At 35.2% G+C, this 16432-nt stretch overlaps 1 protein-coding gene across 8 annotated transcripts in view; it reads right to left on the reverse strand.

Annotated features, from left to right (window-relative positions):
- Nucleotides 1-16432, reverse strand: part of LOC120417471 (aldehyde dehydrogenase, dimeric NADP-preferring-like) — a 305803-nt gene that overhangs the window by 271543 nt on the left and 17828 nt on the right. For 3 of the 8 annotated variants that reach the window (XM_039579539.2, XM_039579546.2, XM_039579545.2), the window contains exons 2-10: nt 15312-15346; nt 15164-15222; nt 14697-15099; nt 13853-14247; nt 13589-13786; nt 9903-10018; nt 8870-9005; nt 8658-8808; nt 7759-8106 (exon numbers count right to left, since the gene is read on the reverse strand). In XM_039579539.2, the coding sequence (XP_039435473.1) occupies nt 8071-8106; nt 8658-8808; nt 8870-9005; nt 9903-10018; nt 13589-13786; nt 13853-14247; nt 14697-15099; nt 15164-15222; nt 15312-15346 (1529 nt within the window). In that variant the 3' untranslated portion in view covers nt 7759-8070. Of the gene's footprint in view, nt 1-7143; nt 7578-7758; nt 8107-8657; nt 8809-8869; nt 9006-9161; nt 9278-9509; nt 9626-9902; nt 10019-13237; nt 13354-13588; nt 13787-13852; nt 14248-14696; nt 15100-15163; nt 15223-15311; nt 15347-16432 lie in introns of those variants that run through there. The other 5 variants (XR_008212332.1, XM_039579544.2, XM_039579543.2 and 2 more) reach the window with 5 other exon arrangements.

The following is a 16432-nucleotide window of genomic DNA, read 5'->3' on the forward strand; positions in this document are numbered from 1 at the left end:
ATAAAATCCTAGAAAGGTATTCAGAACAAAAGGGGCGCCAAATTTTAAAGTAGGACTACAAAATAACTCGATAATCTTGGTCGGAATATTACGAATATTAATTATAACACTTGGGGCGCCAAAATCAACTATTTCAATAATTGTACCAGAATTAAATTTAAAATTAAATTCTCTAGATTCATTTATCAAAGGGGGCGCTCAAGTGGCAAAAATTTCAGGGTTTTATAACAATTCTTTCAATTTAAATTTCATCATTTTTTCCAGCATCAGGAACCATCAAGCTTTTTTATGTTTTGAAGTATTTTTTTTATATAATCAGCTATTTAATTGAAATTTACACATTTCTATTGAAAATCTGAAATAAAAAGAATAAGATATTTCAAGTTTAAAGAAAATGGCATTTGAGATATTTTTATCGTTTTTAATGCAAACGTTGCGTTGAGATTGGCCTACGTTTTCGAAATACTGAAGTGTTTAAATTGAATATTGCTTTGACTTTTGTTAAATTTCCAGCAAAATATTTTTTTTTCAACATAAAAATGTTGGTTTTTTAAGAGCACATAAATTGCTCTAAATATATTATATTCTGCTGCTTGTATTCAATTGCTTGTAGCAAGAGTGAAAAAGTAAAATTTGGGTGTCTTCGACAAAGTTGCATAGATTGGCATGCCCACCAACTTTTTAGTCATAAAAGTAAAATATTATACAATTTCTTGTATAATTTTGATTTGCAGAAACACCATTATCGCGGACCCATTAGATTTTAAACCAAAGCAAAATTCCAACTCCAAAAACAGCAATATTTTTTGGGAAAACACTAAGTTCCACTTAATTTTGCTTCTAGGGTCAATAATTTGAAGAATGTTAGTAACATTTTCCTTGAAAATTTTTGTTTTGTTATGTTTTAATGGAATGGATAAAGTTGCTTATCTTTCACATACATTTTTTTTTATTTCATGGATTCCATGTGTTGGGCTATCCAGTGTAATTTCGCCTAAATTTTCACAATTACACAAACGGTTCTAAAAGCTTTGTGTGTAGAGGGTGACTATTCTCGAGATTTTCGATTTCCCGGGAATAGAGAGTTGAATTTGGAAATTTCCCGGGAATTCCCGGGAATTCCCGGGACCTGGTAGTGTTTATAACTATGCCAATAGTGCCAGTAATGTATAAAGAAAAGTTATAAATGTGTTTCTTTTCAATGAATTCAGTTACGTTTTATTCATGCTCATTTAATGAAACGTTAATTAGTAGCCTCATTATTTTTGGGAACTATGATCTACTTCTTGATTTTTTTTCTGAATCTGCAATACAACTTGTTGTATGAACTTGTTATTAGATTTTTGTGAAATAACAAAATAGCTAATATATAATTTCCCAGTATCGGGGTTTTTACAATATAATAAATAGCGACTCAAAACAACAATTTTAATATTTTTTTTCTTTTTTAAAACTGTAAATATGCATTGAAGAAATAGTGATCCGGAAAAACCGAATGTTCACATTTGGCGGACTTTACAAAGATTTCCAGAGTTTTTTTTTCTAAGATATAATTTAATATTGAGGTTTAAGCGAAACACAAAATTACTCCATGACATCAAAAAAGGAAATTACCTTGATACAGCGAAATTAAAATAATAAGAATAAAAAAATGGATTATAAGAATTGCTATGCTTGAAAGAGGATATGAAAATTATACTCTTAGAAATAATAAACAAAAATATAAAAAAAATAGACTTTCTTCTTGTGACTAACTGCTAAGTATGCTTTAAGGTTAATTTTGGGGTCCACATTATTTTAAGTTTTCCCAATTATAGTTATTGGAATTTTTAATAAGTTAAAATTTACACTTTCTGAATTAGAAGATAAGAGAAGCATTGGTTCATTCGAACTTGAACATCTTACATTGAACACCCAATGTTCTGAACAATTTCGAATTTTCAATTTTTTTTTATTTGTTTATATAATTTTGCTTTGACCAAATTTCCCGGGAATTGAGAGGTCCAAAAATGGTCGATTTCCCGGGAATTTCCGCTCGTCACCTTCTATTTGAGTGTAATGGTTTTTATACACAATTTTTAGAAACTTTAGATGTCGAAAAATAAACACAAAAAATTTCAATGTGTTAAAAAGATAAAAACTAATTGCCTTTGTTTGAAGCTATGAATTTTCAAAAAACAAATTTTAGGAATTTTATATCAATCAAAAAACACAGTCACAGAGAAGAGAAATATTGTTTTCAAAAATAAATTGAAAAAAAAAATAGTTTCAAAAGGAATCCATCCAAAAACAAGTTTGAAAAGGAGTCCATTTTCTAATCAGTTAAACTATTTTTTCAGGAATGCAGGAAAATGCTGATACAATGAAATTTAAGCTAAGTCAGATCAAATTCTGTTTCAAACGATAAAACAACACTGCTATTTTCAGTCAACATTAATCCTAAAGCACCTTTTCGTTACAACCTATCTGTATTGGAAAGATATAAATCGATTGAAATGGTTTAAAAATAATAAAACATTAATTTGAATATTCTTCAAAGAATTAAATTGTGGTTGGATTTTTTAGCTGTTATATTCATTCAATCAATTACCATTATATTATTGAAACTTTTTGAAGCAATCGCTGAAAATTTAAGTAAACATATCAAAATGATGAAAAATTTGGAGGGGCGCCAAATTGATGCTTTGCCAAGGGCGCCGTGGACCCTAGGTACGGCTCTGCTCCTACTGTAACACTTGGACAACTAAGTACATTACTGTGGTTGAGAGCTGGAATTTTGTGGAATACAAAAAATCTTAAGATTTCAGCAATGCAGGAATTTAATTAATTATCGTCAGTGGGGGTCATATTAGGTCTGGGGGTGAGATTGGGTCAAAGGTGGTTTTTGCAATTTCTCAGATACTTATCAATAAAACATTATTATGTTTAAATGATTGTGTTTCACTTTAATTCGGCAACTGATTGATGGTGAGGTACGATTTTGACCTCTAGAAAAAAACAACCTTTTAAACAATTGTTTTGTAACTGATCAAAAAGAACAAAAAAAAAATACTTTAAACATTGTAGCATATCAACTCGATTTCTGCTTACATGTTACGCTTGTGGAGAGCTTGTTTTGACCCATTATTATTTGTATTTGAGCATCAAAAGGTAAAAAGAGCAAACCGCTCAAAAGATTCACTAAAATGAGCGAACGAACCATGGTTTGCCAAAAAAGCTCTTTCAATAGAATCGCTCACAGGCCGAAAGGTATTGAAATCAATGTGTTTACAATGGTAAATAATAAAATTCATTGTGTTTTGAACAATTAATTGATTTTTGAGTATTTTTATTGCATATTTTTGATTATTTACTTTTGATGCAAACTAAGATTATTCATGATTTTGTGAATTGGAGGATTTTTTGAAAGAAGTAGTTCTCCAGTTTTTTTTTATGTTTGAATGAAACTTTTTCATTTCCTATGTCAAAAGAAGCAATTTTGTATCATTAGTTTTTCCATACAAGTTTCCAAGTGAATGTGTGAAATTTGATATCTTGAGAAGGAATTTTCTGAACGATTTGATGTCTTCGACAAAATTGTAGGTAATGATTATGATTTTTCGAAAAAAAATATAGGTACACTAGGGTGCCCAGAAAAATTGACTCGTTGCTCCACAAGCGGAAAACGGGTTTTTAGGTAATTTTAAGCATATGTGCCAATTTTCAAAGGGCCTCGTGGCGTGGTGGTTAGCGGCTTCGCCGATCCCTAAATTGCTATGGGGTGCGGGTTCGATTCCCGCCTTATCCTTCTGGCCTTCTATCGGATGGGGAAGTAAAACGTCACCACACATAACCTTCGGACGCCTAGAAATGAGCAGAAACTTGCAACAGAGCCCACAAAAGACCCGGGGGTCGTTAAAGTGGATTGCTCTGCTTTTTTGCCAATTTTCAGCGAAATTGAATTGGATTAACCTATTGGCAGTGCGTGGTCGAATGGTTACGCAGTCCGCTTTGTAAGCGGATGATTCTGGGTTCGATTCCCATCTGCTGCAACCTTCCATCGGATGAGGAAGTAAAATGTCGGTCCCGGCCTTGGTTGTTAGGCCGTTAAGTCATTCCAGGTGTAGGAGTCGTCTCCATGCCATAAGTACAAACAACACAACAAACCAAACCTACTCCGGTGGAATCGCTGGCGGCGGTTGGACTCGCAATCCGAAAGTCGTCAGTTCAAACACTGGGGTGGAAGGTTCCTTGGAGTAGAAAGAGGTTTGGGTGCTCTCCCCATTCAAGCCTTCGAACTCCTAGGTTCGAGCAGAAACTTGCAATAGAGACCACAAAAGACCCGGGGGTCGTTAATGTGGATGGTTTGATGTTTGATTTGATTTGATAACCTATTGATACCCGAGCCTAAAGTTGGTAAAAAAAGGTTTTTCATGCAAAAATGACTTTTTGCCTTCCTCACTGAGGAAAGGCTATAATCCTGCTCTAAAAATGAACTTTGTATAAAAACATCGTAGACCCACCATCATGTTTACATATCGACTCAGAATCGATTTCGTCACTTTTTAGATTGACGTTGAGTGGACACTCAACCCCCGGTGGTTGGTGACTTTTTCGTTTGAAACTTTTTTCATTTTTACCCCGTTGATTGGTCAAAGTCAAACTAAAAAGTGACGAACTGTCACTTTTTACACGGCGCACACGCACCAGGCATGCCAGATTTTGAAGATTTTCGGGCACATCACAAAAACGCAAATGAGTTTAACTTGATGGCAATATAATATTTTACAAATCTGTTTTTGGCAAAAGAAGCAAAACATTGTTATCATTTTCATGAGTAATTAATTTAATTAAAAATCATCGAATAACATGAGACCATCCATAAACCACGTGGACACTTTTTTGGGAATCTTTTACCCCCCCCCCCCTCGTGGACAATTCCGCATACAAAAAAAACTTTTTTGTATGGATCGTGGACAATCGCCATACCCCCCCCCCCCCCTGAAGTGTCCACGTGGTTTATGGATGGTCCCCATGCCAAAACAATACGTTTGAGCATTGAGCCTGTGCTCGAAAATCTTCAAATGTGGCATCCCTGACACGCACACTATCAAAACAAACGTTCAGTAGTATGTTTGAACTTCGTGTGAAAGGGGTGTCAAACTAAAAAGTGACCCCGTTCGTTTGACAACAGTTTGTGTCAACCACCGGGGGTTGAGTGTATTTCCAAATAAAAAATAGCTCCAGCAAATAAAAACTATAAGTTCGATTTTCAATAATAAAAATTAATCTCTTGTGAAAATTTCTGCTCTTCTCAATAATGATAATTTCAAAATGTCAAGGACGTTTCATCCAAATAACAAAAAAGTAGAGCTTCGAAATAATAATTTCAGTTTTCAGTCTCAGTTTTTTGTGTGTTGATTTTCCATGTACTCAGAACATCCTTCATGCATTTTTTTTAATTTACAAAGGAAAACAATGACATGACTAAGGCTACCAACTGTATGGATTTTTTCCTTACCATACGGATTTTCGAACCTTTTCGCGGATTTTTAACAGGACGGAATTTTTGTAGGGAATTTTACGCATAATACGGATTTGTTCGGAATTTGAACAACTTTTTAATCATTAAATTGATTTTTGATATGGTCGCAGCTTTTGTTGACTAGACATTTTTATTTTTCTGTGAGATTGATTTAAAAGGGAGAGTTATCCGGGGTTTCCTCAATTCAAACTTGATTATCAATAATTCTACAGTTTTTGAACTATTGTCTTCCATATGTGATAGGACCTTTTGAAAAAAACTCTAGAATTGTTCTTTTAGAAATTCCTTACTAAATATATTTATCCAATTCCAAAGGCTTTCTAAAACTTGTGAAAAAATTTCAACATTTGAATTAACAAATCTAGAGTTTTTTGAAAGGTCCTATAAACTGTTGCGTTTCACATGTTATAGGACCTTTTCAATAAAAAAAACTCTGGAAAAGTGTTCGTGAAAACACTAAGAACGGTATTATTCGTAAAAGCAAACTTGACATTTCGTAAACTTTTAAAATTTTAACAAAATATTTTTAAACGTGCAAGTCATAAGCACTCTGATAGCATTTTGAGAAATTTGTTAGCTGTTAAAACGATACAGATTTTTATTTTGAATTCTCAAATTTATTTATTTTAATTCATTTAAATAATTCATTGGCAGTTTTTGTTATACCATGGTGTCATATCGGCAAAGTGTACGGATTTTTGCTCAGCAAGAGTTGGTAGCCTTAGGCATGACTATGACTATAAAGGCTGTTTTGACACACGGCACTGTATATCTACGGTTTTCAACCTAACTTTGAAATGTTGGTTATCTCATGAAAGGTTTGAAAATTTTCTAAAATATTTGAAGAAATTGTTTGGTCTCAACCTACACAGCAAAAAAAAATTTTGAGGGTGTAAAATTGAAAGTGTATAATTGTACCGTCAGTGGGGGTGACATTGGGTCTGGGGGGTGAGATTGGGTCAAAGTGATTTTTTACGGATTTTATCATTTCTCAGGTTCTTCTCAATGAAACTAAAATCTGTTAAAAGGGTTGTGTAAGGGACAAAAACTACCCAAATGTTTGAAAATATCTACTTCAAACATTGTAGCATGTCAATACGATTCCCTCGAACAAGAAACACTGTTGGATGACTTGTTTTTACCATATCGTTGTATTTGAGCATCATTTAAGTTTCATTTGACTCAATGTTACCCCCCCCCTAAGGGGTGAAATTGGTTCGATTTTCAAACTTTTGGCAATTAAGGCAGTGTTCATCAAAATCTGCCATATTTTGGGAAAATGTTAGTAAACTTTCTAAGAACAAATCTAAGTTGAAAGATTTTCGAGGTTATTTAAATTGTTTTTGTTTTTAAGAAATTACAAGAGGTATATCGTTTTTTGACCCACTCATTTCCAGTTTAATAACTATTACCAGTTTTTTTTACTGTGAAGTCCATGCGCGCTTGGGCTTTTAGGTGTTAATGTAATAAGTTAAGACAGAGTTGCATGGGACCGTGTTTTTACTTCTAAGGATGTTCGGATACTGATCATAAAAATACGTAATAATTATTTTGAGAAATTTTCTTATTTATTAAAATTTGTTGATTTCTTAAAATAGTGCTTTGAAGAGAAAGTCAACTGCAATTGCATACAGAATTATCTGTAGGCAGTCACTTTATTTGTATTGCTGTATACAGTACCCCGTGTTTTGGTGTTTTCATGAATATTCATTTGTAACATTTAAACATAAAATTGCTTTAAAAACAGTTAAAACTTATACATACACGTAATGTTCCATCACTGGAACGCTAAAACTCATACAGACAAAAATAAAAATAACGGTGAATGAAGGATAGACTGTGTTTGTGTACATTCTAGATAACTAAAAACAAAGCTGAAACCTTACCACCTTTAAAAACCAACCATTTCAAGGGGATTTATCACATGAATTTCATGGAAATGTTACCATTGCTTGCGGCGCTCAATTTGCAGTCTCTGAGGGGGGAGATTATCATCTGCACAGTCCGACCTGGACTGGGCTGGTTTTCACTCCTTGCCGATCTATTCATCGTCCTGCGAGAGGTTAAACATTAAAATATGAAAGAATTATGTATTTTTGTAGGAATAATTTTATGGAAGCATATTTTCAGCAGGTTTATTTTTTTTTTTTTTTTGAAAATCATAATTGAATTGTCCTTTTAATTTGGAAACTTTTTTACATTATTTTCATGTGAAACAAATTATACTATTACTCTATAATTTCTTTAATAACGATGAACTGCAACTATTGTGTATTAACACTGTTAAAATAAACCTGCCAAAAAGAATATTATCCATGTTCATGGAAATTTTCAGCAAATAAAAATAACTCCATTTGAAAATATCTAAATTTTATTTAAATTTCTAATACTCAATGACTGTTGAAAACAAAGCCAACCGATGCTTTTTTTCATCTGCCCTAACAAATACTGTGTTCGCAAATGCTGTACGATTTCCGTGCTTTTCAATGTTAACCTAGCTGAAATTTTGTGCTGAGCTGTGTGTGTGGGTGCCATGTAAGTGAGCTTTATTTTCTCAGCGAAGGTAAAATTAGTGCACGTTTCTGAAAACAAATGGAGAAAACGTACGTGTTAGAATTTTGCAAAACAAAGTCAAAGCCAAAGCAAAGCTAGCTCATCTGATTCTTAAGTTAAGTCAGATTAATTATTTTTTTATCAGAACCATTGGAAGAGGTTTAAAGTATGGTTTTTATTTTTGATTGAATTAATTTCATAATTTTGTTTTAAATAAAAATAAAATCAACTGGTGACCTAAATTAAGAATCGGATGAGTAATCAGAAAAGCAGGACGAAAAGAACGTAAGCAATGCAGGACAGAAGCAACGACAGATTTTTTTTCATATTTTTAGAGAAAGTATCATAATATTTAGAAATTGTTAGAAATTTACGTTGAAAAATCATTACAAAGTTTTTTGAGAAGCTGTATCATATTTTTCTCGAAATCGTACAAATATTTGGATGTTCCTTTTTCAGAAAAAAAAAAATCTTAAGTGTTTTATAGTCAGGACGGAAAGGATAATAATTCAATTTAAAGTTTAAAGATGATAGCGTTAATTAAGATGAGATGACATAGATTTTCTCATGCAACTCTTACCTTCATGAGGGACGTCACCAGCAGTGTAGTGGCAACTCCAACTCCAAACATCAGCACGTACGGCAGGAACTTCGTCGAGAAGCCTTGCCGTTTCTTGAGCAGCGTTGTCAGGAAAGACAACTTGGTGTCCGAGTACGGTGGATACCGGGATCTTGAGTGAGGAAAAAGTTATTGCTTGTTCAACATTATTGTATGAAGCAAAGATCACTCACGAGGCCAGTTTCTCGCCAATCATGTTGAAGTCTTTCGCCAAGCAGGATTTTCGGTGGGTAAACGTGTCGAAGGAGTACTTTCCATGGTAAGCCCCCATTCCACTAGGGCCAACACCACCAAAAGGTAGGGATTCAACTGAATTTTACAGAAAAAAAACGAGATTAGTTCTGAAGTATTACATGACAATTAAGGATTAGTCACACATTAAGATTAAAAAACAACTTAATCTAAAAGTTAAACTATCGCTACAAATCAACAATCTATTACATCCTACAAAGTATCAGTTCCAACCTCCATAGTGTGTCACGGTATCGTTGATACAAATTCCTCCGCACGATGTGTTAGATATTAATGTTTGTACATCAGTTTTACTGCAGCTAAAGATGTACATCGCCAGCGATTTGGCTCTGTTAAATTCAAAATTTCGTTAGGTTACTGTACTCTAATTTGTACTTGTTATCATTTTTGTTGGGAGTGCGATTTTATGACAAATTTTGCAATTCTCAATGTTATGGAATAAAAATCTACCAATAATTGTAAGCTGAAAATGAAGTATGAAACTACTTAATTGCAGCAAATGGTGGTGCACAGAATAATTTCCCACAAATTCGATACATTACCAGCAAAAATAAATCAAACCTGCGAAATGCATTATCGTATCGTTGAGGCAAACGCCACCGCTAATGGTGTTTTGAATAATGATTTTTTCATCCGTCTTACTGGTGGTAAAAACGTACAAGACCAGTGGTTTTGCTCTGATGAAATGAAACAATAAAATCAAAACAATAAATCACGCAATCGATATGGAGGACCGACCCGGTGCACAATTTTGCATCATGAAACCTGACTCTTCGAAGGGATGTGAACCTACTTGTTAGTTCTTCTAAAATGATGTTATTTTAAATTAGAAAAATATCAAAGCTTGAAATTAATTCTGAAATAAGTAAGCTTATACGCGAGATCAAACAAAATTAACACAAAACAACTTTGAAATATAACAACAAATCCAATTTAGTGCCACCACATCCTAACCTGCCAGGTGCAGCATAGTGTCATTGATACAAACTCCACCACTAGAAGTGTTAGAAACGAGTGCCCTTTGCTCCGCCTTTTGCTTGCTGAAGATGTACAGGGCTAGCGGTTTCTCTCTGTTGTTAAGAAACAAATTTAAGGATTTTTAGTAGAAAGAAATAGTACCAGCACCAGAGTTAGAGAAAACAATGTACGGATGATGTAAAGCGAAGAAGCAAACCGTGATGAACAAAATTTGTTTCAACTTTATTTTTAACTTCATTTGGATAGTATTGTCCATAGGCTTCTTGTGTTCAATTTTAGAGACTCGATTATCCGAAGTTTGATTGTCCGAAGGTTTGTATGAGACTTCGGATAATCGAACCATGAACAAAACATTTTTTCGTGTTTTTTATGCTGTCTTACTTTTAACATTATATTCGATAATTTAAGTTGAATTCGAGAATCTGCAAAGTACTTTTTGATTGCAAATTAAAATTTACATAAAAAAATGAGAACAAAAAAATTGTATGCATAACATTTAAAATTTTCCCAAAAATCACTATTTTTTCAATTTTCATAGCTTGGCGGCAAAATTTTTGACCATACTTCTCTATAACTCAAAAGTTGCGGAGTTTGGTACCCTAAAACATATAAAACAATCTCGAAAATAAAAAATCCGTATTTTGAGTTTTCGCGAAAAAAAAGCATATTTAAAAGCCGGTAAGATTTTATTCCGTGTACCTATTTTTTTTTTAACAGTCCTCATCAATACCTACAACTTTGCCGAAGACACCAAATTGATCAGAAAATTCCTTCAAAAGTTAAATACAGTATGTAAAAAAAGTACTTACACCCCTTGGGCACTATGCACATATTGTGATAAAACATGTAAACAATTTAAAGTTTGACAGAAACCTAGTGCTACGATTTGTTCAGAAACTCATGCCAAACATTTTGCTACAAAATGCCCATGAAAAGATGATTTCTATAAAAAGTTTTATAACAAATACTATTACAAAAATAAAACAGGTGCAAAAAAATTATACAACCTATATACAAAAACACTTAATACCAACAAAGTATTTGTGACACAATCACCATAAATCCAAAAAACGAACATTAAATAGCACCTTACCAACTACAAAAGTATAGAATCCTAAAAACCTGGAATTCCAAATAACCCCAAACTACTCTAAACAAAATCTTGCAAACTTACCCCAATTACCAGACAAATCTCCATAAATCACCTACCATAGAATTGCTATTTAATCTCTAAAATTTTTATCGAAGTAATTATGCGCCGTTTTACTTGGTCATTGTAATAGAAAGCATAGATTTTTCGTTAGGAATTGTTGTACCCACCCCTCACGTCGTACGAATATCCGCCTGCACCTCCCGAACCGGTCCACGATTCACAAGTCAACCTATGTGGCATCGGAAAGGGCATAAAATTTCCGATCTTTTGATACTCATACATCTAGGTTTTCTTTGAAACCTACGTTTTTCAATACCTGGGCAAAAAGTAAGTTTGATCCACGAGAACAAAAATTACGAAAGTCCATACCTTTTTGGCAGGTTGCTCAAACGAAACCATAACAAAGTTTTTGCCAAGGTATTTAAAAACGTGGGTTTTATCAAAAGATCGGAAATTTTATGCCCTTTCCGATGCCACATAGGTTGACTTGTGAATCGTGGACCGGTTCGGATGCCGGCGGATTTTCCGACGACGTGATTCCGGGTTGGTACAAAATTCCAACGAAAAATCTTTTCTATCGATACAAAGACCCCCAAAACGGTGTTATACCCACTCCAAAATGTTTATTTAGCAATTCTATGGTAATATATTGACATTTAGTTGAATTGAACGTTTGCAAAATTAAGTTTAATATAGAATTTCCAGAGTTATATAAATTATTATACTAAGAAGTTAGTAAACTTTATATTCAATCCAAATTATTTTTTTAATCAGTCAAGGATGCCTATTTGGAGTTGGGAGACTGGATTTATGGTGATTTGTAAACAAATAAAATTATTTATGTTAATTTTTCAAAAGGTGTGCAAACTTTTTTTGCACCTTTTTTGATTTTTGTAATAGTATTTGTTATATAACTTTTTATGGAAATCATCTTCCTTGAGCTTTTATTGCAAAATGTTTGGTATAAGTTTCTGAACAAAACGTAGTACTAGGTTTCTGTCAAACTTTAAATTGTTTACAAGTTTCATCACAAAATGTGCATAGTGCCCAAGGGGTGTAAATATTTTCTTTACATACTGTATTTTCGAATATTTACATACCATTTTTACATGGACAGATGCCAAAATTGTATGGAGATAATTTTGAGCCAAATAAAAAAATACAAAAAATAAAATGGTAGAAAATAGCCAATTTCTTAGAGAATTGCACAATTTATGTCTTTTATATGCCATAAAAATAGTCTAGACTCGATTATCTGAAGCCCCGATTATCAGAAGTTCTGGGTTTACTAAGTTCGATTTTATGAGGGGTTCAAATTTTGAAATCTTAAGAACAAGAGATTTTCAGGTACTACATGTTGACATGTTATCCTAGGCTTATATAAGTCATTTGTGTGTGTATGGAGCCAGTTGCACACGAGAAAAACATTTGAGAAGAGCAAAGATTGAACTAAAATGCAATACAAACTTGTAGGAAATTCAACGAGCTTTCTGAAAAAATACACCCTATGAGAAATTGGAATGCGAGTCCACGACATTAATTCGCCCTTATTTTTGTGCAGATTGCCTTGATTCACGAAAAATGTAGGAAAACTAAAAAACACAATACCGTGAACCGGGGTGACGGTACGGTACACACATCTTTTAATAAATGCTCTAGCATTTTTTGATAATTGATTATTGTTAATTTTTGATTAGGGTGTTAGTGAATGACCCCTGGACAAATCCGGAGCAAATTGCAGTTGATTTTTTGAAATTTCGCAATATTTGAAAAATAAACTTTTAAATTTTGTATTATCTGTTTTCCAATATTCAAAATGTTATAAAAGATTTAAAAGTCCTTCTGGCTGTCGATCTTCTTGATATTAATATTGCTCCATCTGTCAATTAATTTATCTGTACATCAGTACATGTACATCAGTACATGTACATCAGTACATGAACTCTAAAAAAACTGCAGCGTTTTAAATTAACATCATTAATTATAAATATGTAGATGTAAACAACATTCCATTACCATCACTAAACAACAACTAGCATCCAATTGGTCATATTCTACGCATATTTCCACCACCAAAATCGAACCAAAACCACCAAAGCTATGCAATATGCAGGGGGAACCATTTGCATACAGGCAAACAGTAGTGAAGGCATCTTACCGGCGTACTGCATGATCGTATCATTGAGGCACATACTGCCCGATCGTGTGCCGTGAATGAACAGATCTTGCAGTTTTTTGTCTTGCGTGAAGATATACATGACAAGAGCGGGTGATCTGAGTGATTTTGTTTTTTTTTTCGGTTTCGAATCAAGACCCAATCGAGACCCGGTTGATGGTGGATGAGAAGTGGTTTTGACGAACATCATGAGAGAACAAAAAAAACACAATTAAAAATACTGAACGAGGCGCAATTGACCAGGTGACGAATCGAATAATGTGAATATGTGTGTGCAGTGTCGTGTGTTTGGTTGTTGGGATCATGTCGCACACTGGATTGTCTGACAATTACCTTGCGTTGATGAAGCGGATAGCGTCGTACGCGTTTTCCACGTTGACGATCGGCAGGATCGGTCCGAAGATTTCGTCCTGCATGATGGGATCGCTGGAGCTGACGTCCACGAGGATGGTGGGGGCGATGTATTTCTCCTGCGAATCCATATCCCCACCGATGGCCACATTTGCTCCCTTGATCATGGCACTGAGACGTCTGTAAGAAGGTGGATGTGACGGTTAGTTCGTTTTCTTAAGTGATCTTGGGAGATTTTAAGCCTACTGGAAATGCTGCTGGTTGATGATCCGACACAGATCCGGACTTTCCTTGGGATTGGTACCGTACCATTCCTTCAGAATCTTTCTAGCCTCTTCCAGAAACTGCTTCTGGACCGACTTGGAACACAGCACGTAGTCCGGCGCGATACAGGTCTGACCCGCGTTGATAAACTTGCCCCACAGGATTCGCTTGGTGGCGATCGCAATATCTGCCGTGCTGTCGATGTAGCAAGGACTCTTTCCGCCCAGTTCCAGCGTGCACGGCGTGAGGTTCTCGTTACAAGCCTGGTGCACAATTCGTCCCACGCGTCCCGAGCCGGTGTAGAAAACGTAGTCAAATTTCTGTTTCAACAGCTCAGATGTTTCTTTTGCGCCACCTTCCACCACACGGTAACATTCCTGTTGATGGCAACAAAAACAGCACAGAAACTGATTAATATGTATATCGATTGTGTGAAAACGATCGAGCGAAAAACAAAAAGCGGCCGCGAAGGTGAACCGAGTTGCACATGCAAGTGCGATTATCTAACGCCTCTTTTTTTGCTCTCCCTCATCTTATCGGTTACCCGGTTAATGGATCGACGCGCTCAACCTCGTCGTGCCATACCGACGAGCGGTTGGCGTGCAAGACTTTTCCGCGTGTACAAAGAAGGAAATTGCATTTCGAACCGGTTCTGCGAACCACGTGTTGCGCAATCTTTCAGACAACTTTCATGTTTAAATTCTGAGAACACCACCAGATTGCATAACAATACACGCTTTCCATTTTTTCGAGCAAAATCGAAAGCTTGTTAATTCAAAACCTTCACTTTCTCGATAAACCTTCCTAGGTCACATAATCCACTCACCGGATCCAGATACTTGGGAATCGTTTCGGCAATGAACCGCGACGTAGCCGGGGCCACCTCGCTAGGCTTGATTAGGACGCAATTTCCCGACGCAATCGCACCCGCCACCGGCACCAGCGTCAACTGCAGCGGATAGTTCCAGGCTCCGATGACCAGCACCACGCCGTACGGGTCCTTGTAGATGTACACCCCGTCCATGATGTTCACCATGGTCTTCTCCGGCTTCTCCGGTTTGACCCATTCTTGCAGATTGAATATGGTGTTCCGAATGTCGTTGATCATAAAGTCAATCTCCAGCACGTGCGCTTCCTGCTTGTGCTTGCGAAGATCGGCGGCCAGCACCTTCACCATCTCGGCGGAGTTCTCCTCGTACATGCGGAGCAGGTTCCGGAGCTGCTTGAGTCTACAAATCAAAACATACCCCCAATCAAAATCAAATCTCAACACACAGCCAAAGGCGAACGCACCTGAAGTCGACATTGCGCGTCTTTCCGCTGGCGAAGGTCGTGTGAAGCTGTTGTACCGCCTGGAATTGAACAATAAACAGATCTTAAGTTAAAACCGAGGTACAACATTTAGTTTATTACACTCGCTGCTTAAAGCGCTCGTACTTACGTCGGCAAAACTCATCTCGGCGTTGTGAGCGTTTCCTGGAAATTAAAGAAATAAAGAGGTGATTAAGGTCATAGGGAAATGACAAAAATAAAAGGTTGGGCTGTCCAGAGAGTTTGCTCTTTATGTATCAGTGCATGATATATGTATCATGAATCAAATTTTAGAGTTCTTAGGTTTGAGGATTAAAATTGAAACAGACTTAATTTTTCTATAAAAATTGTGTTACGTGAGAGAAGACAATCTTTCATTCATCTTTTATCTGATAGATGCCAATGGTCCAACGCAATTTGGTATAACAGTCTATTGTAAAAGGTATAGAGACTAAATCTTCAAAAGACCCAACTAAACCTTTTATAACACAAAGAGGATGGGGAAAATTTGTATTTTAAATAAATCAAAGATTAAAAGCAACTTGTTACAAAAGAACAGCACTGTAAAACAATAGGAATGGGTTTTGTAGAATCCTTTGATAAACCCTTATTTTTTTAAACGGAAGAAACTACAAATTTTTAACATAATTTTCATCCATATCCATGAATTTAAAAATATGTTTAGTAATAGATTTTACGTCTATTTAGATTTCTGATCACAAAATTGAAAATATATATAAAGATTACAAAGCCTTTATTTGATTGAACATGGTTAAGGGTACCCTACATTTTTGGGGAAACTTTATAAAAACTTCAAACTTTCAATTAATCAGAAAACCATTCATCGAAAAAAAATTAAAATGCATTTTCATCTTTTTTCTGTTTTTGTTAAATTTGAAATTATTTAAAAATAAGGTGTAACGCATAGCTTAGAAATCCACTTTTTATGATCCACAATGTATTTTAATGACTTCATGTGCTGAACTCAACAACAAGCTTTTTAATGCTTTTATGATTTGCTTGGGGGACCGTGGCATTTTTCGAGACGAGATTTGTCTGACCACGCCTTCCGTCGGACGGGGAAGTAAATGTTGGCCCCGGTCTAACCTAAAGGGTAAGGTCGATATCTCAATCCCGGGTGTAGGAGTCGTCTCCCTGGGTCCTGCCTCGGTGGAGTTGCTGGTAGACAGTTGGACTAACAATCCAAAAGTCGTCAGTTCGAATCCCGGGGTGGATGGAAACTAAGGTGTA

The sequence above is a fragment of the Culex pipiens genome, chromosome 3, assembly GCF_016801865.2.
Source record: "Culex pipiens pallens isolate TS chromosome 3, TS_CPP_V2, whole genome shotgun sequence".
In the NCBI taxonomy this organism is placed as follows: Eukaryota; Metazoa; Arthropoda; class Insecta; order Diptera; family Culicidae; genus Culex; species Culex pipiens.